We start from the raw sequence: 22,434 nt of genomic DNA on the forward strand, positions 1-22,434 counted from the left end.
GACTTTGTGACACTAAATGAATCAAAGCACAATGCAAGTTTTAAGTCTTATATAAATTAATTATATATATATATATAATTTATTTGTTGGAAATCTATTAACCATATAACCAAAACAGCTATTTTAAACATACTAATATTTAGCACATCATGGTTGCAATTGCAACAAACATTTTAAGATAAGAAAAGCCTTAGTTATAAAATATAATTATGGGTTTTCTTAACTTATCAGTGGTTTGTTTTTACAGCAACACATTGTTATGCATAAGTGAGGAGAAATGGATTTAAAGAGACGGATGCTCAAAACTCACAGCTCCCATCACATTTATTTGTGAAAAACCCATGAATTGAGATTGTATGTTTATTTAATTAAGAGCAGCATAATGCATAAGTTGTTATAAAATATGCATGATATGTTTTTAATCTCTCATTTGACCCAAAGCAATTATGCAAGAGAAATATTAAATGGATGAGTACGATATTGCAAAACCAAACTGAGAACATAAACTTTCCACTAGATTTTTAAAGAACAGACTTCTTGCATGGCTCATCTGTTCTGTTATTTGAAGTACACAGTGTTTATTTGACATAAGCATACATTCAGTAATTATGCTTATACAGCTTCAATATTTATTGGCACATCTGCAGACGATCAAACCCTCCTAAATGAATCCGTTCATCTCACCATTATCAAAACTCATGCACACTTTTATAGTTTCACACAGCACGCGTGAGGTTCTCTTTCCTCCATTTGTCATGATATGAACTGTGTTTGCGGCGTGATGCTTTCCACTTTGTGGTCTGCTGGATTGGCTGCTGCTTCATAGTTGCAGATCGTCACCTCATGTCTGTGAGCCTGAAAGAGGGATAAAAAGATTTTTTGATCCTATTTTCTTTCTAAAGTAAAAAATATTTATTGAAACAGCAACACTAGTGTAATATTGTAATATGGTGCGTTTTCAACCAGTCATTAATAGTGATGATGGAACTGGTGTTAGTGTTATAGCAGGATCCAGTACTAACCTGTGTGAATTCTCCCCGCAGACCAATGTAATACACACGAGTGGATTCTGCCCCAAAGTTTCGAGATATGTGGATAGATAAGTGCTCCACATTGGAGAATCTCGCAATCCTATATAAAATGTTGGGGGTGGTCAACATAGATTTGTAGTGTCCAACATTCGGGATGTATAATTAATGTGCTTGTGCATGTTAACATACTTAAAATAGCTTACTTGGTTGGATACTCAAGCTCAGCAAGTGGATCCCGGTTTAGACGAAAGGCTTGTTCTGGCTCTCTGCTTGTATCATCAAATGACATTTGGGGTATGTTCTTGAACCTGCTCAAAAAGCACCCAGTTGCAACACGTATTCATGTAAATTGTAAATGCATAATCCATATTTGACGAGGCAAGAGCAAACTCGGTCTCATTTCAGCTCTGCGTGTTTTTACGATGCAACTACAAAAGATATCTAGTTATTTGCAAAGCTCCATAAAAGTAAGCGTTTATAAAATTGTTTTTGCACTTTATTATCATTATTTACATCTGTTAAACAAACACAACAGACACAAAACTACACTCCTGGGCAAAAAATAAAACTGGGCCAAGCCAAAACTGCCAAAATATTTAGTGGTCTTTTAATAGCATTTTAATCACAAATCACTGCTTATTAAGAACTGCGCAAATACTGTAGATAAAGTAACTTAGCATGGAATAACCTTCCTTTTTGTTTTCCGCTTTGATTTGCCATTATATATTTAAAATAATATCTTCATATTTGTAGTTTTCTGATTTTCAAGACAAATGACAGAGGAACATCAATTTATTCATTCGCAACAATATTTTCAGACTCATAAGGCATGGTCAGACATTTATTTTGAAATAGCAATGAAAATGAAAAATCTTGTTCTTTTTTGTATGTCTTTTATGTGTTTATTGAAGGTTGAATTCAAACCAAATACTGCCATTCTGCCCATACTACTTCTGAACAGGATGTCAGTTTCATAAATTGTATGAACATTATGGAAATAAATGGTTTAGGTCACTCAAACCATAGGATATATGGAAATGGAAGAGTCCTTATGCGGTCACCAGTGGAGCTTGGATTGTCTCTAGTGGAAAAGTTTGGTACTGCACCCAAACAAAATCTTACTGAAAGCTCAATTTTTCAGAAATCATCCTAAAATTTGATTAGATTTTTTTATTTTCTTGCAGTTTTAGAGTAAAATAGTTTTGTAAAATATTTTTTTATAAGAAATCATATTTTTACATTTTACTGAACTAAAACTTCAATAACCTTTTTTTTTTATTTTATTTCACTTTCTTAGTTTTTTTTTCACTTCTAAAACAATCTGCTAAGTGTCCCCTTTATAAGCAGACTAAACTTAATTCTGTGCTAAAAAGTATTCAAGATTTAAAAATTTAAGTTGGGGTCTGTTCCCCAAAAGGGAGTGACAGTTTTGCATGTTTAAGTTGTGTGGGTAAACCTGCAGGCAGCTTTTTACAGAATAAAAGATGGCTTCAAACAGTTTGTAAGTAGTTGAAAAATGTCTCCCAGTTCGTCTGAGTTTAATGCAAGATCAAATATTCACTATAGGGTTCAAATTTGGACTGCACCAGGCCAAAACTTGTCCTCAAACCACTTCTTGGTTGTCTTTGCAGTTTGGGCAGGATCATTCCATCTGATCATTCCTCTTTACATAACTTTTAATTTGTGGGACAAATTAAAAGTTACAAGCCATTCTGCAATATTCTCCTGTACTCCAAAGCAATAAATGACTTTTCACAATGAAATAGCTAAAAAGGCTCCCCACGCAATGACACCTCTTCCCTTCATGCTTCACTTATTATTATATTTCTCAGCAGATTTTTGAAGATGACGCTCTGGAGCATCACCTTGCAACTCATGTTTCATTGTGATTCATCACGTGACCATATTCTTCCAAAAACTTCATTCTGTCTTTGAGGATTTTCTGAGACAGCAATGGCTCTTTAAAGGATTAGTTTACTTCAGATTTAAAATGTCCTGATAATTTACTCACCCCCATGTCATCCAAGATGATCATCTCTTTTTTTCTTCAGTCGAAAAGAAATTAAGGTTTTTGAGGAAAACATTTCAGGATTTTTCTCCATATAGTGGACTTCAATGGGGTTCAACAGGTTGAAGGTCAAAATTAGTTTCAGTGCAGCTTCAAAGAGCTCTACATGATCCCAGATGAGGAATAAGGGTCTTATCTAGCGAAACGATCAGTTATTTCCTAAAAAAAATAAAAATAAAAAAAAAATACAAATTTATATACTTTTTAAACCACAAATGCTCATCTTGCACTTGCACACGCACGCATTACGTAATAACGTTGGAAAGGTCACACATGACGTAGGTGGAAGTACCATCTCATTTTCTCCTTCAACTTCAAAATCATGCAACATCATTGTTTTAACTTTCTTTTTTTGGTAAAGGCCGTTTGACTTAGTCTTTGCATGGTCACTTCGTAGACACTAGATTGGTATTTCTGCCACCTTCCCAACACGTGACCTTTCCAACGTGATTACATAATGCGTGGCACAGCGCAAGACAAGCATTTGTGGTTAAAAGTATATACATTTTATTTTATTTAGAAAATTACCAATCATTTCTCTAGATAAGACTCTTATTCCTCGTCTGGGATCATGTAGAGCTCTTTGAAGCTGCACTGAAACTGTAATTTTGACCTTCAACCCGTTGAAATCCACTATATGGAGAAAAATCCTGGAATGTTTTCCTCAAAAACCAGAATTTCTTTTCGACTGAAGAAAGAAAGACATGATCATCTTGGAAGACAAGGGGGTGTGTAAATTATTATGAAATTGTAATGGCATTTTATAGAGAACTAATCCTTTAAGTAGTGCACTTGCTTAAATTTCAATAATTTGTGGTCAAGAAAATTAAAAACTTAGTGTTTTCACACTTTTTTTTCCCCAGGAGTGCATTTTACATTTTCTAAAATTTAGTGCTGCAACAGCACTTATTAATATTCTTAATACAAATTGCTCAGGAAGCTGCAACACTCATTCATGTAAATTGTATTATCCATAAGTAAGGCTGCAAGAGGTCTCATTTCACAGCAAGAGCAAACTCACAGTCTCATTTCAGCTGGGTGTGACTCATCATCTTCTCCAGCAATAATGATCCCTTTCAGCTTCACGCTACCTGTAAACCTGCAGATTTAAGCATGTTCATGATCTGCATCCACATCTGCTGCCAAAGCATTTCTCACCCAGACAAATAGTATTAAATAGAACAGAACAAAAATAGAAATGAGTCCAGGAGGATGAATGCTGTTGCTGTAGAAATCTTACGGTATATTGAACAGAAGCTCCTCATCAGCATCACTTTCAACAAACTGAAAATAAAATGGAAGACATACATTAGAACAGAACAGCAATGTGATAATGTAACAGCAAGTGCATTTCATTTATATATTCTTTTAGTTGGAAGAGTTCACATCAAGTATGCATGCATAGACAGATATCATATATGGCTCTAAAACTTGTTTCAATCATAAACTATTCCAGGTTAATTGCGTACCTTCGTCCTGTCAGTGCGTTGATCCCAAGGCTTGAACACCAGTTTACCGTCTCCATCTCGGCTCTCATTCAAGCACTGAAGCTTCTCGATATCAATGCGTCTGTACAGCTCATATTCCACTCCTCGCTCTGCGGGCTCGTGATCGCATTCACAGCAGCCGTGACTGTGTCCACCGCCGTGGCCGTGACCGTGTCCAGACATGGCGTGAACTTGCACTTCGGCAACGAAAAAAGTGCCAAAACACTCACAACTATACTCAACGAGGAGATATATGCGCGAGTTCGAGCGGCTTCTGTGACATATGCTGCTAAAATCGTACAGTTGCACAGGTGGTGGAAGTGGCAAAGTAGACAACACGCAAATAAGAGAGGTGGGATGTGATTGGACCTTAAAAAGCAAGAGAACCAATGAGGAGCAGAGTTTGGAGTCGCGCTGTGGTGACGCAATGCGTCTGCGCGTCGCCGTAAATAAAGTGGAAACAGAACAGACCAACAAATTAAAAGCGATTTGAAGGATTAGTTCACTTTCAAATTAAAATTTACTGATAATTTACTCACCCCCGTGTTATCCAAGATGTTCATGTCTTTCTTTCTTCAGTCGACAAGAAATTAAGGTTTTTGATGAAAACATTCCAGGATTATTCTCCTTATAGTGGACTAAAATGGAGCCAAGACGGTTGAAGGTCAAAATTACAGTTTCAGTGCAGCTTCAAAGAGCTTTAAACGATACCAGACGAGGAATAAGGGTCTTATCTAGAGAAACGATCTGTCATTTTCGGAAAAAATGCAAATGTATATGCTTTATATAAACAAATGATCGCCTTTGAACGTGCTTCCACTTTCCATATTCTTCAAAAAGCTTACGCCGTATGTCCTACGACTTCCCTATTGTACTTACGGAAAAAAATTAACCGCCGTGCGTTCGTTCTGTAAGGTGAATAGGGAAGGCGTAGGACATAGTGTAAGGTTTTTGAAGAATACGAAAAGCGAAAGCACGTAGAAGGCGATCATTTGTTTATATAAAGCATATACATTTACCTTTTTTCGAAAATGACCGATCGTTTCGATAGATAAGCCCCTTATTCCTCAACTGGTATCATTTAAAGCCCTTTGAAGTAGGGCTGCACGATTTATCGCGATAAAATCGCACGCGATATGGCAAAGGCTGCAATTATTTAATGCGTGGCTTTTCAGAGCTGTACGGCTCTGTGATCAGTAGTAAATGCTTCTCCATCTGAAAGCCAGAAGGCGCTCTTGCACAGAAACTCAAAATATGCCCTGCAGCAGAAGATATTGCTGTAGCAGCTGAATAAAGAGATTGAAATGCTTTAATTAAACATGACTAATAAACACACAACTGCCTTATTCTGTGTAAGAAGCCACTTCATCTCACAGAAGTACGCTCAACTGTCGTTATGAAGCGAGTTTAGAGTAAAAACATGTTATTAAATGTTGTCTTTTGTTGGACAAGATGTTAATAAATGCTTCTTGTGTCTGAAAAGAAGTTTGACATGTTGCTTTTTCAAATGTACATTATAAGCGACTCAAACTCGCAGTGCTTTCAGATGGATTAGCATTTGGAGCCATACTTCATTGACAAGCCGCGCATAAAAAAAACCAAAACAATCGCAACCTTTGCGATTTAATAAACGCACTAAGAATCGCGTTTAAGCGATAATTGCGTTCAAGTTCAATGTTATGATATATCGTGCAGCCCTACTTTGAAGCTGCACTGAAACTGTAATTTTGACCTTCAACTGTTTGGAGTCCATTGAAGTCCACTATAAGGAGAAAAATCCTGGAATGTTTTCATCAAAAACCTTAATTTCTTTCGACTTACGAAAGAAAGACATGAACATCTTGGATGACATGGGGGTGAGTAAATTAAATTTTATTTGAAAGTGAACTAATCTTTTAATTAAGTGGAAAATTATTTAATAATTTACTCACTTAAAAGCTGTTCTAAACCTCTACAACTTCAAAAATGAAATGTTATTTTGTTGTATAAGAAAAAAAAAAAAAGATGAAATTATTGAATTAACCACTATGATGTTCATGTGAAAAGTAGAAAATGAGCTGGATCGTAACCGAAAACAATTCAGTGTAAAACTGTATTAAATATACATTCATACGTTAATAAATAAGAAAACAGTGAGAGCAACACATTGATTTTATTAAAAATGTCCATAGAACACTTCATAAAATCTATTAAAATGACTTGATCTTTCATTCAAGGCAAGGTCCAGGGCTGCCAGGTCCAAGATTTAAAATAAATATGATAGTGAGGAAGTGTACAGTCCTTGAACTTTTTACATCTTATCTCATTCTCACTTACCATAAAATCATATACTTAGTTCCCATGACGATGCCGTGATTATAGTAAGCAATTAAATAAACATGTAACAGTGAATCTGGGTTGTGGTGTCTCATGGTAATCTGTAGTGTACCACTTGTTTTCGGTGTTTGTAAAAAGCGTACGACATGCTATGACAATTGAGTGAGGATGGTTGCTGATGCACATATTTTTTTGTGACTGCGTCCATTGAGCTGTACTGGTAATATTAAAAAGCATTAAAACATAAGAAGTGAGAGGGCATTGCACATTTCCTATGAAGCATTACATAATAAAAGGTTTCTTCCTCCAGTTGTTCTCTCTTCTATCACACACTCACACACACAAAAACATTTTCCCTTTACCGCCGAGAAAATCTGTTCTTGAATGCTTTGATAGTCTTAGCCATCATTGGGGCAATTTCTGAAAGAGAAAGAACAGAAAAGTGGTAAAACTGTTCAAACATAACCAAATATTGGACATTATCTTATCAACACTAATGGTGAATATACAGTAGTGGCCGGAGGGTTTTAATGACCCTACAAGTTTGATTAAATCATCAAAATATGAGGGAAGGACAATACACTAAACTTGGTTTTAGGTATTTATCTGACAAAATTATTTGGTAAAAAAAGCAAACTACAGCTACAGGTTTTATTTTACCGTGCAATGTATTAATAAACAAAACGCTCACAGGAAAAAGCATATATTGACTACAACATAATCTGATATTAATATTTTGTTGGTCATCTCTTGTTTTTGCATGTGTTTATTATTTCTCTGTATGAAAAGATTGTCTAAAAATTATGTTCGCACAAATTGGCATGTTTCATTAAATTTCAAACAAGCACAACTACGCAATATGCTTACAAAATCTTTAACAAATATTTAATAACATTTGAATAAATGTTTACTCAATTTTCCTAGACCTGACATCCCTTTCCGTTTTCCATTTCTATGAAATAAATCATTGTATCCAAGGAGCTAAAGTGCATGTAGCTGTAGATAAACATGTATCAGCAGCAGCTGAGCAATCATGTTTCCTTTTCCACTCACTTTTGACTTGTGGTTTTTCTCTGGCACTGTGTCCACCAGCAGTGCTGGGAGCAGAGGAGCGTGAGGAGGACTCGGGGGGACTGCTGAAAGAAGACTGACCAACCTCAGTGGATTTGCTGTGGGCGCTGTAGTTTGTTGCTGGTCTGATCCTGCATGTGAAGAATCAAGAATTAGCATCATAAAGTCGGCATGAAACGGAAGTTGCGATAGTCATCTTTCCTATTGTGATACTGCTTCTTAAACAAGAAAGAATGTAGGGCGGGATTTGATTTTGTCCACTGGGAATTGATTGGATGGTTGTCACAGAGGGCACATGAATTTAAAAAAAGTGCACATGGGAATCATTTATAATAAAGACTGGAATATTTCATGAAAAAACAAAACAAGAATTGTTCATTTTGATTTCATGGTGAATAATGCAACTACAAAAAATGTTCTCAAGGAACATCATAATAAAGAATCATCTATGTGACCGTTGTCATCCATGGCCCTGTTTACACCTGTTATTAAAATAATTTTGGTCAGTCGGATCTGAAGTGGCAACGGCTGTAAAACATTTCGGCCTGTTGCACAAAGCAGGTTTCAGTTTCCACTCAGGTAAGTTCAAGATTAGTTTGAGCAAACTCACATTTTTCAGGCTCATGAAGGTAGATTGGTTTTTAGTGGGTTTCACTGCTACGGTAACTTACGCTACACGGATAACCTGCTCCGGAGCAGGTTTTATTCTGGGTTAGAGATCATAAACCCAAACTGGACCAATCAGCTGTGAGTAAAGTGACCTGTATCTGATGCAATAAAGCCACTCCCCCTGTATCTCTCGCCTCCAAATTAAATCAGTTTATAGTGAAAACATTTTAGAGGCTCATCTTTTGCTGCTAATTATTTATTATATATATATATTATATGAATTATGTATAATAGTATATTCATAAAATTATATTAATTGACATTGAACTTTGCTTTTAAATTGATATAAGTATAATACATGCATCGATATATAAAGTTTTTAAACAAATTAAGCTTATGTGTATTCATTTGAGCTTTGTGAAACTAATGTAAATAATTATTAGGCATATTTCTTTGATTCACATGCATTGATATAGTCAGATATTTTCTTTCAGCTGCCTTCTCAAACTTTCACTGCAGCAATGAAAATGTAAACGCATTTAATTTCATGATTTTTCATAACGATCGCTTATCTTCAGAAGAGATGTGAATTGCGCGGCTCTCCATGTGATTGGCCGTTTGGCGCACGTGTCACACTTTCAGGTGCACGCGCTTCAGAGTTAATCACAAACTCTGGATTAAACCTGAATTGACAGAAAAAGTTTATACCGAGCATTGTGCAACAGCTGATCCTGATCTAAACCAGCTTGGACTCATCTGGATTTGTCAAATCTCAACCTACTCTGAAACTCAGAGTTTGCTCAACTAGCTTCATGCAATAGGCCACATTCGTAGTGGAAATGCTCATGTGGTCGAATGTGATCGAACAGCCACAAAAGACCACCTACTCTCCGCCTACTGACCTAACACGTAAACATAATGGGAAGCGCTCTAGCCAGATGGGATAACATACTAAACACAATGTTCTCTCACCAGTCCTGATTTCTAACACATACTCACAGCGTTCGGCGTGGTCTTGCAGCTGTCAGAGCGGAAACAAAAGCTGCTACTCTCTGTTTTTTTCCATCATCTCCGGGCGCATTCATATGTAAATTGCACAAGCTTATTTTGTCCATTAGATCAAAAGATCTGAAAAAACCCATACATTTACCCGCCCACAGAACCTCCCCTAGAAGTATTCGGTGGTTGAAAGTGGACAAACGATACAGATTAAAACACCAGGTGTAAATGGGAATGTGTCTCCCTCGTCTACTTGTGATCCGATCAACCAAAACGCATCTTAATAGCAGGTGTAAACAGTGCCTGTGTGACTAATGCAGCATTCACTCACCTGGCAGATGGAGGAGCAGCGCTTGTGCTGGTAGAACCGTTTTTAGTGCCAAACTTCTCTTGTAGACGGAGAATATTTCGTGGAGGCTTAGCGGCAGAGTTGACATATGCCATTTTAACCTGCCGCCCTGTTAAAAGTCAATAATATTTTACAAATATTGATTTATCATTGTGAGCAGTGGTTCCTGAATCCACACCCATATTTTTATTTCACAAATTTTGAGATATTAAACAGCTTAAGTCAATTGCTTAAACATTTTTAGTTGAATTAACTGCATGATATGCTGATTAATTAATTGAGTTATCTTCATTAGGAAGATTGACTTGTCAGATAAGTAAAGCTTTGAATAGGCATAAAAACTGACTTAAGTCAAATATATATATGTAATAATATAATATATTAATATAATAATAATAATATATTCCTCCCACACACACATCCTGTATTAATTTTTTTGTGTTAAAATTACAGCTTTCCTGAAAAGTAAAAGTTGATGCATTAAGTTTGATCTAAATGTACTGATTACTGCACCTTTAGGTTTGTTTGCATGGGCAGAACTGATGTTCATCGTGAGCTTGCGCAGACGTTCTTCCCGTTCTTCGTGGAGCCGGAGATACATCTCTCTCCAGGATTCATACTCTTGAGGGGTATCACGTTTAAAATCCCGCTGGCAGTGTCTCATCCACAGATCATCTGACTCCTCTGTGAAATACTGAGAAGAGACACTTGCAATCAAAGATTTGTTCAAAATAAGCTAAAAATCTTTGTTAAAAGGTGCCCTAGAATTAAAAATTGAATTTACCTTGGCATAGTTGAATAACAAGAGTTCAGTACATGGAAATGACATACAGTGAGTCTCAAATATCATTGTTTCCTCCTTCTTATGTAAATTTGATTTGTTTAAAAGACCTCAGAAGAACAGGCGAATCTCAACATAACACAGACTGTTACATAACAGTCGGGATCATTAATATGTACGCCACCAATATTTGCATATGCCAGCCCATGTTCAAGGCATTAGACAAGCCAGTATTAACGTCTGGATCTGTGCACAGCTGAATCATCAGACTAGGTAAGCAAGCAAGAACAATAGGAAAAATGGCAAATGGAGCGATAATAACTGACATGATCCATGATATCATGATATTTTTAGTGATATTTGTAAATTGCCTTTCTAAGTGTTTCGTTAACATGTTGCTAATGTACTGTTAAATGAGGTTAAATTTACCATCGTTTCTTACTGTATTCACGGAGAAAAGAGCCGTCGCTATTTTCATTATTAAACACTTGCAGTCTGTATAATTCATAAACACAACTTCATTCTTTATAAATCTCTCCAACAGTGTGTAATGTTAGCTTTAGCCACGGAGCAAAACCTCAAACTCATTCAGAATCAAATGTAAACATCCAAATAAATACCATACTCACATAATCCGATGTATGCATGCAGCATACATGACGGACATCTTGTAAACATCCATTTTGAGGGTTATATTAGCTGTGTGAACTTTGTTTATGCTGTTAAAGGCAAGTGCAAGCTCCGTGGGCGGGGAGCGTGAGCATTTAAAGGAGACGCAGCCTAAATCGGCTCATAGTTAATGATGCCCCAAAATAGGCAGTTAAAAAAAAATGTATTAAAAAAAATCTATGGGGTATTTTGAGCTGAAACTTCACAGACACATTCAGGGGACACCTTAGACTTATATTACATCTTTTACGGCACCTTTAATGAGCTAAAAATGTTTTTGAAAAGAAGTCTCTCGTGCTCACCAAGGCTGTATTTATTTAATCAAAAATACAGGAAACAGTAATATTGTGAAATATTACTAAAATTTAAAATAACTTTTTTTATGTAATATATTTTAAAATGTAATTAACTCCTGTGATCAAAGCTGAATTTTCAGCATCACTACTCACATGATCCTTCAGAAATCATTCTAATTGGTGATTTGCGCAAAAAACATTTCTGATTATTATCAATGTTGCTATTTTAAAGGCTCCTAATTTTGTTTTGCAGGTCTCCTACAACAGCTTTACATGCATCCAAGGTCAAAAAACGCTTTAATTTTCTTATAATATATATTGCAGCATCACCTGTTTTTTCTGTGTCTGAAACAGTTCGATAAAGGATTCGGTCTCTCTAAACCCCGCCTTTTCGAGAGCCTACTCTGCTAAACCTTTAGTAACATTATAAATGTCTTTACTGTCACTTACGATCAATTTAATGTATTAATATAAGGTGTGAGAAGACCACAACAGATTAAAGCTGTGAAATAAATAATCTGCATGTGACTGTGTTGACACACGTACCTGATTACACTGCTCAATCCGGTAAAGCTGCTCAGGTGTGCATCTCTCCAGAACTGGCTCCAGAATCTCAAATGGCACTCCGCCAACTTCATCAATTGCTAAAAAGATACAAGAAATATCAGTAAAAAGCTGATGCAATTTTAGTTGATTTATGTGGTAACCGCTTTGTCCAGCCTGAAACATCATGACATCCTTTACAGTGGCGATTTAAAGTGCTGTCACTGTCACTACATTTTTCACAAACAGCCATCTGTGACTCTTCAGATGTGATTTTGTTATGTAATGTCAAACTGACCCAGTAACAGGGATAAAAACCACTTTGAAATGTTTAATTAAAATACTTTTAAAACAAATAATCAAACTCACAGTCTATATTGTTCTGAAGGACTCTAATGCACTGATCATACAGAGACATCATTTTCGGCAAATACGCAGTCTTGGACCCAGAGTACACCACCATTTTGGAGTTCAATCGTCGACCTGCGCAGCCGGCATCCTCTTCGTCGTATGACACTGGGACTGGAGGAGAAAAACATGTTGCTATGAGACAGAATCATCAGGATTTATACACTTCTTTTGATTGCAATTCTGTTTCTTTCAGGTATGTTAGGTAGAAGTCTGATTTAAAGAGGGCATATTATGCCCTTTTTTTTTTTTCAAAGTTTTGATTTTCTTTTTCACATATTCTCCATTGTTGCATCTCCTCTCTTCCCAGTCTCTGTTTAACACTCTGTTTAGTTCCTGTTTCTATGAAGCTCCTTCTTCTGGAAAGCACACTGTGCTCTAATTGGTCAGCTGGACCAGTGTTTTGTGATTAATCAACCGCTTTGAACGTGTTTGGGAAATGCCCCACCCTTTACTATAACCGTGAGTTTCCTCACACTACTAACTAACTCAACCAGGCCCCGCCCCTTTATTTTGCATATGCCTTGGGCAGGAATTACTTAAATGAGGAATACAGAGACGTGTTTGTCCCGGAAGAAAACTTAAAACTACAATGGAGGCGTTTCAGGTAGCTCAGAAACAGTGACACTGATATAGAGAATAACTCCCACTGGAGGGACTTTGTTACTTTGCAGACGTTTTTCATGCTCAAACAGCAACATTACACACTAAAGAAAGTTGAACATGTAAAAAAGCATAATAGGTCCTCTTTAAAGTGAGCTAAAAGTAAAAAATACATACTTTTGCGTCTCTGGGGGGACAGTGGTGTAAGATCAATGGAGGGCAGTGGTCTGTAGTTGGGCTGGATGGCTGGCAAAGGAATATCAGGCAGAGTGGGAACCACATCCACTACCTGGAGAAATAATGATTAGAAATCCTTCCACACAGCTGGTTTCCCCATCACCACACCAGAATAACAAGTTCAGCCTCACCTTCCTGCGTTTCTCCGGAACAGCAGGCGTGGTCACCGAGGAAGAGGATGACTTTGAGCGTTTACTACTGGTCCCGTTGGCCTTGCCAGACTTAGAGGAAGCTGAAGGAATCGAGGCAGGAGGCTGAGGGGGTCGCGAGGGCTGCTTTTTCTTCTTTTTGCTTGGGGTCGGAGCGTCGTATGTGAGAAAGGATTCGAAAGACATGGTTGGAGCTTCAAATGGCTCCTCATCCTCATCCATTTTCTCTGGAACTTCCGCCCTCTCCCTTGATTTTCCTTAAGAACAAAAGCAAAAATCTTAAACTTAGATGACTCATATTCAGAAAGAATCTATTAAATTGATCAAAAGTGACAGTAAAGGTGTTACAAAAGATTCTATTTCAAATAAATGCTGTTCTTTTGAACATTCTATTCATCAAAGAATCTATCAGAAATCTGAAGCAGCACAACAGATTTTTTTCTTGAGCAGCAAATCAGCATTTTAGAATGATTTCTGAAGGATCATGTGACACTGAAGACGGGAGTAATGATGCTGAAAATTCAGCTTTGATCACAGAAATAAATTACATTTTAAAATATATTTTAAAATGTAATAATAAATCACAATATTACAATTTTTACTGTTTGTTATGAAATAAATGCCATCTTGGAAATCATAAGAGGCTTCCTACCATCACTTCCTCCTTTCTTTTCCTTCTTGCTCTCGTGTGAGCCTAAATGTCGATCATGTTTAGATTTGTGACTCGTCCCACCCTGTTGCTCCCTTTCAGCTCTATGCGTCCTCTCCTTGCTGCTGCCCCCACCCGTGGGACGGTGCTTCCGTCTCTCCTGTTCCCGTATGTCTTGGGAATTGTGCTCTCTGACTGGCTCTTTGTGTGGCTTGTTGAGTCTAATGTCATTTCGTGGGGGACTGGGCTCTGGTTCTGGCTCCAATTCCAGCTCTGGCTCCGGCTCCAGTTCAGGCTCCTCTTCTGGAGGGCTTTCGTACTCATCTGACTGATACCCCCTTGCACTGCCGTGTCTGTACGGTGAGCTGTAGTGCTGTGGCGGGGAGGGCGAGTAGCCAGGTTGGTATTCCATCTCGTCGTGTTGTTCCTCCTCCATGAGCGGAGGTTCCTCTGGAGACCGTTCCCGGACTCGTTTGTGCCCTCCAGACTCATTAATGCGTGAGTGGGAACGCCCCTCCTTTACAGTTGGCCTTTAAATAAACATGAACCATAAATAAACGTATTCATCTCTTATCTCAACACAACCAAGGTTCCAAAATTAACACTCGCAAAACATGAAATTAAGAATAAAACTCATCAGTACTGGTAACTTATATTCACTACCATTCGAATGTTTGAGGTCAGTAAGATTTTCTTAAAAGAAATTAATACTTTTACTCAGCAAGGATCCGTTAAATTGATCAAAAGTGACAGTAAAAACATTTACATTTCAAATAAATGCTGGGTTTTTTTACATTTCTATCCTAAAATTGATTTCCTAAGTTACCAAGAAGTTTTTAACACTGATAATCAGAAATGTTTCTTGAGCAGCAAATCATCTTATTAGAATGATTTCTGAAGGATCATGTGACACTGAAGACTGGAGTAATGATGCTGAAAATTCAGCTTTGATCACAGGAATAAATTACATTTTACAATATATTCACATAGAAAACAGTTATTTTTCTAAATAATTATTATTTTTCAAAATATTACTGTTTTAAACTGTATTTTTGATCAAATAAATGCAGACTTGCTGAGCATAAGAAATCTTATCTTCATCAAACTTTTGAACAGTAGTATATATAAAAATATTTATAGATCATACATTTTTTTTAATTCACTCGCCATTGGCAGTTGTGGCAAAAAGTTAATTTTGGACCATGACCATATTCTAAAGACAAACACAGTTGCTTCACTTTCAACTTTAATTACCTAAGAAGTAGGGATGCACAGATAGTTGTTTGGGGAAAAAAATCCTATTGGCCGATACCAATATTTGTCACTTGCTCTCCTATTTGAACTTTAGTCATTAAAATAGATTAGTGTTTTTGATGTTTTATATTAAAAAATGCATGCATTAAGGTATACTAGCAGCTAGTGTACTGCTGTATCATTAAATAGTTTAGCAATAGCAATACATGGATTGGATCCATTTAACATTCAACAGGCCGAAATAAATACATAATACAACAGAACAAAGATGCACTTTGTTTTAGCAAGTATTTAATAGGGCTGCCCCCTAATAGTCGACTAACGATCTGTGACAGACAGATCATTAACAGCTGGTCTATGAGGTAATATACTGTACATTGGGCAGGACATCCAAACGATCGCCTATCATTCATCAACCTCAAATATGGTTTATGAAATATGGCCGCTCACTTTAACATTAACCTAGAAAAATATGGGCTATTCAAGTGTTGGTGCGGAGTGTGAAAGATAAATAGTAGTGCGCTTACTGCATGACAGCTAACATGGAGGCGCCGGTGCAATAACTTACACTTAAAATACTCTAATTTTTGGTCATACAGATAAGGGTAATACATCTTTTGAATCTGTAAAGAGTCTACTTTTATTTACATGCACTAACAATAACAACAAAACTTTGTGCTTTTGTAAAATAATGAAAGCAAACAGGGTGTGCTTTCTGCCATCTCTATGAACTAGAGCTTGCCAAAAAAAAAAAAAGTCCATGTATACTTGCCTCACACACATGAAAAAAAATATACATAGAAAGTGAAATGTCTACTTTTAAATGAACCAATTCAAATAGAAAACAAAAATTCTCCGTATGAAACGTGCATACGGATTATCCTCAACTTCATCACTGCAGAAAACACTAGTTTATCAATGAATTATTAAAATGTTAAAGCAGTCTCCTTGTTGTTTTTCCCCAATGCATTCATAATCATTATTTCTGCCAGTGCGCTGTGGCAAGCTTTAGGTGAGCACTGATTAGGCTTAAAGGGGGGGGGGGGGTGTAATCCTATTTCATGCATTCTGACTTATTTACACTGTTAAAGAGTTGCATTCTCATGCTAAACATGGCCAAAGTTTCAAAACAGAGTTTGACGTATGACGGAGTATTTCTGTGCCAAATACACTACTTCCAGTTTCGGTACAGGATTTGGAGAGTTTTTTTGAGTGTGTCCTGTATGACGTCAAAAGAGAGCGGAATTCCTTGTATAGGCACTTCTCCCTGATAAGCGTGCACACACACATCACCCAGAGCAAGAGCACACCCATCAATACGTTTCATTCGGGATACGGAAGCCGAGAGATTTTTCAACAATGGCTGTGTCCCAATTCAGGGGCTGCACCCTTTGAAGGCTGCATAAATCATCGAGGCAGTCTCATTTAAGAAAAATAACTGTTAGAATTTTACAGTATTTTACACCTCACAATGAATATCAGTCAATTTTATTACAGTTACTTTTCTTAAATATGACATCCTTGATGACGTATTCAGCCTTCAAATGCGACCTCTGAAGGACGCAGCCTCCGAAATGAGACGCAGCTCCTGTCACCGAATGAGTGTGTTTTTGGTTGTGAGGGAAAGATTAACTTTTTCAGCATCCCAAAGAGCCCAGCGTTAAGGGAACAGAGGAGGAAGTTTGTTTTTCTGGGACAGCAACGGAGTTGTGCACGTATGTTTGTTTGTTTTCGGAAATTCAGTGATGAATGCTTTGTAAACAAGTCCCAGTTAGACACTAGATTTGCAGATTGTGGGCAGTGAGTAAAGCTGCATCAGATGTCTGTGTTTTATTGGCAATCGTGCATATAATGTAAACACCACTAAAGTTCTTGTTCCCTTTTTATTTATAATGATGTTGCAGCCAGGGCCGCGTTATCCTAATGGGCAACATGGGCTGCAGCCCAGGGTCTTGAGGGAGGGTTCGTGGACGTCCGCACTCCCCATCCGCGTGCAGCTAAATTTTTGTGATGCACGGTCCGTGTTTGTACTGTACAACAGCCCATGCAAAAGTGAATTGAGTGCTTGAAAACAAAAGTCCACTAGATAGTGTGCAGCGTAGTGCACACGCCGAACGCATATTTCCGCAGCCAAATACTTTTAAAGGCTCACACGTGCGTCTGTGCACAAGACAGAAGCCGCGTGCACGTTCATAAAAATGAAGTATAATATAAATAATGTTGTCAATAACTTGCTAAAGCCTATCTATGTTAAATGTTACTACTAAAATCATTAAGAAGCTGAATAAATGGACAGAGAAAGGGTCCATTACCATATCCTAACAATGATCTATTGCATTTGACCGTCATTTTTAAAGTGGGTTTCTAAAAGTTGTGCATGCAGAAATGTAAGTAGCACAGAATTTTAAATGAGTCATATTGGTTTTCTGAAAAAAATAAATAAATAAATAAATGGCTACGTCTGCACATTTTAAAGGTGCCCTAGAATCAGAATTTGAATTTTCCTCTGCATAGTTGAATAACAAGAGTTCAGTACATGGAAAAGACATACATTGAGTTTCAAACCCCAATGTTTCCTCCTTCTTATGTAAATCTCATTTGTTTAGAAGACTTCCGGAAAACACTCGGATCTCAACATAACACCGTACGTTACGTAACAGTCGGGATCATTAATATGTATGACCCCAATATTTGCATAATGCCAGCCCATTCGACGCATTAGACAAGGAAAGGCAGTATTAACGCCTGGATCTGTGCACAGACAAGGTAAGCAAACAAAAACAACAGCGAAAAATGGCAGATGGAGCAATAATAACTGACATGATCCATGATATTACGATATTTTTAGTGATATTTGTAAATTGTCTTTCTAAATGTTTCATTAGCATGTTGCTAATATACTGTTAAATGAGGTTAAAGTTACCATCATTTATTACTGTATTCACGGAGACGAGAGTCGTTGCTATTTTCATTTTTAAACACGTGCAGTCTGTATAATTCATAAACACAACTTCATTCTTCATTCTTTAAAAGTGTCGCCTTTTATAATCTCTCCAACAGTGTGTAATGTTAGCTTTAGCCACAGAGCATAGCCTCAAACTCACACAAAATCATCTAGGGCACATTTTAAAATACTGCACAAGATGTGAATAAATGTAACTTGTACACTCACTTGATAAAATGCACATAAAACGTGATGGAAACTTAGAGAAGAAACTAGTAGTAAATTTATAGGAATAAAATGTGCATTATAAAAGTCTGTGACGCTTGGGGGGCGTTAGCCCAGGGCCCCGCGATGGCTTAATGTGGCACTGGTTGCAGCTACCATGCAATCTCGTGACTCTTTAGCTCCGCCCACAGCACTGATGGGAGACACGCCTCCAGGATCTCTGCTTTTTTCGGAAAGACTCGGTTTAGTGTATCTATCTTTTATAAATATGACAAAACTAAAAATAGATATGAAGAACGCATTGTTACTCTATATGTACTCAAGTTTAACACGAGATTGGCAGAAACTGTGTCTGATACCACCCCTTTAAAGGCTCTTTATTATGATTTATAAGGTATGAACGACGACTAGTCCTCATTTACTAGGGCAGCCCTAGTATTTAATTATTATACCCAGAGAAAAATGTTGGATTATGCAACAGACATTACACAACTCTGTGCCTTCACACAGTAAATTAATAAACCATCAGTTTATTATATCAGCCTTTTTAATGCTTTAGCCAGTGGTTTTAAATTAATAAAAAATCGGCCAATAAATATTGGCTGCTGATACATCAGTCAATTTTGCAATGAAATGAGCAAATAATAGATCACTTAAAAAAAAAACAAAAAAACTTACTTGTCTGCAGATCTCTCTGGCACCAGCTTTTTCCACTTGGCCACAAGGTTCTTCGCTGCCTCCCCAGCAAATTCATGTTTGCGCAGAGAATTCACAGTCTTCCCAATGCCAGTTTCCTGCAAAAATGGGAGAAAACATAAATGCATTAAAAGCTAGAGATCCCACAGCATTTTTTTAACAGCAACAGTAATGAAGACAAGCAATATTTTGATCTTACCACCAGGATGTCTACTGTTATAGGAAGCTCCCCCAACCTTTTGAGAGTTTTCAGAAGCTAGAAAGAACAAAATGAAGGAAAAAAATCAGAATGCATCTCACAGACAAGAGATTAATTAAACCATTTTCATGATTATATATACAGTTGCATTTACAGTGATAAGTATTTATGGCTGGTAGGTTCTCGTAACACTCACCATTGCCAGTTGTGGAAAAATTTTCATTTTGGACCATGACAACAACAAGAACATATTCTCAAAATCTTTGTGATCAAATCAAGCATTGTGGACAATTACACTATTCTTATTACCTAAAGAGATCATTTACAATGTATTTAATACATATAATTAGGGATGCATGATATATCGGCCACCATATCAGTATCGGCCGATATATGTTCATTTTTAATATTATCGTTATCGGCCAGATAAGAAAATTTGGCTGATATATTAAAGCCGATAAATAATGGATTATTTCCTTCAGCTGAGACACTTCAGATGCACACTGTTTGCTATGATGGCTTTGAATTGCTTGAAATATGATTGAAATCACTTCAAAAAGGAAAATACAGTTAAGTGCAACATGTACAGCACATATAGGCTAAATAAAACTATAATGCGAACATAACTATGTGCTTGGCTTTTAAAAGGTAAAACTTTTGTCTTTTTTTTAATCAGGCTCTCAAAAATTATATAAAAATTTGGATTTAGATTTATCTGCCAATATATCGGTTATCGGCTTTCAAATATAATTCCCTACATTTAATACTAATAGCATCATTGTATAAAACTAAACCTAAAATTAACGACATAAAAGAGATGTGAGCGTACAGTTATATATAAACAAAACATACCCAAATACATATAAGACTTTAGACATTTTTTTAACATTAATGTATTAACTAACAATGAGCAATACATTTGTTTCAGTATTTATTAATCTTTGTTCATTTTAGTACATTAACTAATGTTAAATGCTGAAATTAACAAATGCTGTAGAAGTATTGTTTATACTTAGTTCATGTTAACTAAAGTAGTGAAAGGGTTAGTTCACCCAAAAATGAAAATAATGTCATTTATTACTCCACACCTGTAAGACCTTCGTTAATCTTCGGAACACAAATTAACATATTTTAGTTGAAATCTGATGGCTCCTGCATAGCCAGCAATGACATTTCCTCTCTCAAGATCCATTAATGTACTAAAAACACATCTAAATCAGTTCATGTGAGTACAGTGGTTCAATATTAATATTATAAAGTGACGAGAATACTTTTGCTGCACCAAAAACAACTAAATAACGACTTATATAGTGATGGCCGATTTCAAAACACTGCTTCAGGAAGATTCTGAATCTTTTGTGTCGAATCATGATTCGGATCGCGTGTCAAACCGCCAAACTGATGAAATCATGTGACTTTGGCGCTCCAAACCGCTTATTTGACACAAAAGATTCACAACGCTCCGAAGATTCATGAAGCAGTGTTTTGAAATCGGCCATCACTATATAAGTCGTTATTTTGTTTTTTTTGGTGCACCAAAAATATTCTCGTCGCTTCATAATATTAATATTGAACCACTGTACTCACATGAACTGATTTAAATATGTTTTTAGTTGAGAGAGGAAATGTAATTTCTCCCTATTCAGGCCTCACGGAGCCATTGGATTTCAACAAAAATATCTTAATTTGTGTTCCGAAGATGAACGAAGGTCTTACGAGTGTGGATCGGCAAGTAATAAATGACAATTTTCATTTTTGGGTGAACTAACCTTTTAACTAATGAAACCTTATTGTAAAGTGTTACCAAACAGATGCATTACCATATCATACATCATGATATTTACATATTTCACAACATGTAGTGTCCAAATAACATGTGGTGTTTTTGTTGTACACTGAGACAACAGTGTAAATAACAGTAGTGTCAACATTATTAGTTTGTTTTATATTGTCCAAGACTCACTTTTACACCAGAATCACCAAAACAGACATTTAAGTGCACTTTCAAGTGTCGTCGTGGCCTACAGAGGAACAGGGGGGGGTTGAAATAATGCCATCTACGTAGGCAGCTCACGAAATTTTGAGACACAGCCTTAGTGTGAGTAACGTTACACTGACTGTCGAGGAGGAATCGTGTCTTCTGCTGCACTACTCACGCACGGCCTGTCTTCATCTGTCACCGTTATCATATTAAATCGCTGTGGTTGTCATTTCTGCTAACTGAGCACACGCTTCTGAGAAAGTGCCTCAATGCTGATTCAGCTCAGGCATATTTGAGGAAAAATCTCCACCCGGATTGATCGATCTAACCGATCATCCATTTCACGCTCTGCTGCTGTTGTAATTGTTATACGTGGGATTTCTGGATAGCAAAACTGCACGATCCTCTGACTAGCCGCGAGCAGAAGCGCGTATAACACAGTCATACGCGGCGCGAAAGTGTCGAAGTAAAGCGTCCGCTTCGTCTCAGCGAAAAGGTTTATTACCTTGCGAGGCTCTTGATTCTCTGCGAGCCTCAACTGCAACTTCTCGACTGCTTCCAATAGCTCCTCCGCCATGTTTACAGCTGGTACATGTTGCCCGGAAGCTTCAGCAGCAGCGGTGGGGGCCTGCTGTTGTTTCAGATGCTAGTACGAACTTCCGTCACTCCAAATGCAGAAACCGGAAAACACGTCATACTGCTGTCATAAAGTCATCTTAATCACTCGATGAGGTCATAATGTATTTTATTACTGACAAGGAGGTGGAATAAGTACTTTATTAGGAAGTTACTAACAGAATACAGCACAATATCTTATAAAACATATAAATTTGAGTGGAAATATGCATGGTTGCATGTTCATTTCTGGTG

General features: G+C 36.9%; 2 protein-coding genes across 2 annotated transcripts; both read right to left on the minus strand.

Annotated features, from left to right (window-relative positions):
- Positions 1–259: 259 nt before the first annotated feature.
- pithd1 (PITH (C-terminal proteasome-interacting domain of thioredoxin-like) domain containing 1) lies at positions 260–5,407 on the minus strand. Its single transcript, XM_067411884.1, has 7 exons — positions 5,126–5,407; positions 4,569–4,955; positions 4,340–4,383; positions 4,121–4,198; positions 1,235–1,339; positions 1,023–1,131; positions 260–855 (listed from the first exon to the last, which is right to left on the minus strand). Exons 1-7 carry the CDS (start codon positions 5,147–5,149, stop codon positions 754–756), a joined length of 849 nt encoding a protein of 282 aa, XP_067267985.1. The 5' UTR covers positions 5,150–5,407; the 3' UTR covers positions 260–753.
- Positions 5,408–6,706: 1,299 nt separating this feature from the next.
- eloa (elongin A) lies at positions 6,707–22,220 on the minus strand. The gene is made up of 12 exons (XM_067412368.1): positions 22,070–22,220; positions 19,584–19,640; positions 19,367–19,482; positions 14,269–14,795; positions 13,599–13,873; positions 13,408–13,519; positions 12,589–12,741; positions 12,223–12,320; positions 10,444–10,624; positions 9,913–10,039; positions 7,956–8,104; positions 6,707–7,322 (listed from the first exon to the last, which is right to left on the minus strand). Exons 1-12 carry the CDS (start codon positions 22,139–22,141, stop codon positions 7,261–7,263), a joined length of 1,929 nt encoding a protein of 642 aa, XP_067268469.1. The 5' UTR covers positions 22,142–22,220; the 3' UTR covers positions 6,707–7,260.
- Positions 22,221–22,434: the final 214 nt, after the last annotated feature.

The sequence above is a fragment of the Chanodichthys erythropterus genome, chromosome 15, assembly GCF_024489055.1.
Source record: "Chanodichthys erythropterus isolate Z2021 chromosome 15, ASM2448905v1, whole genome shotgun sequence".
NCBI lineage: Eukaryota > Metazoa > Chordata > Actinopteri > Cypriniformes > Xenocyprididae > Chanodichthys > Chanodichthys erythropterus.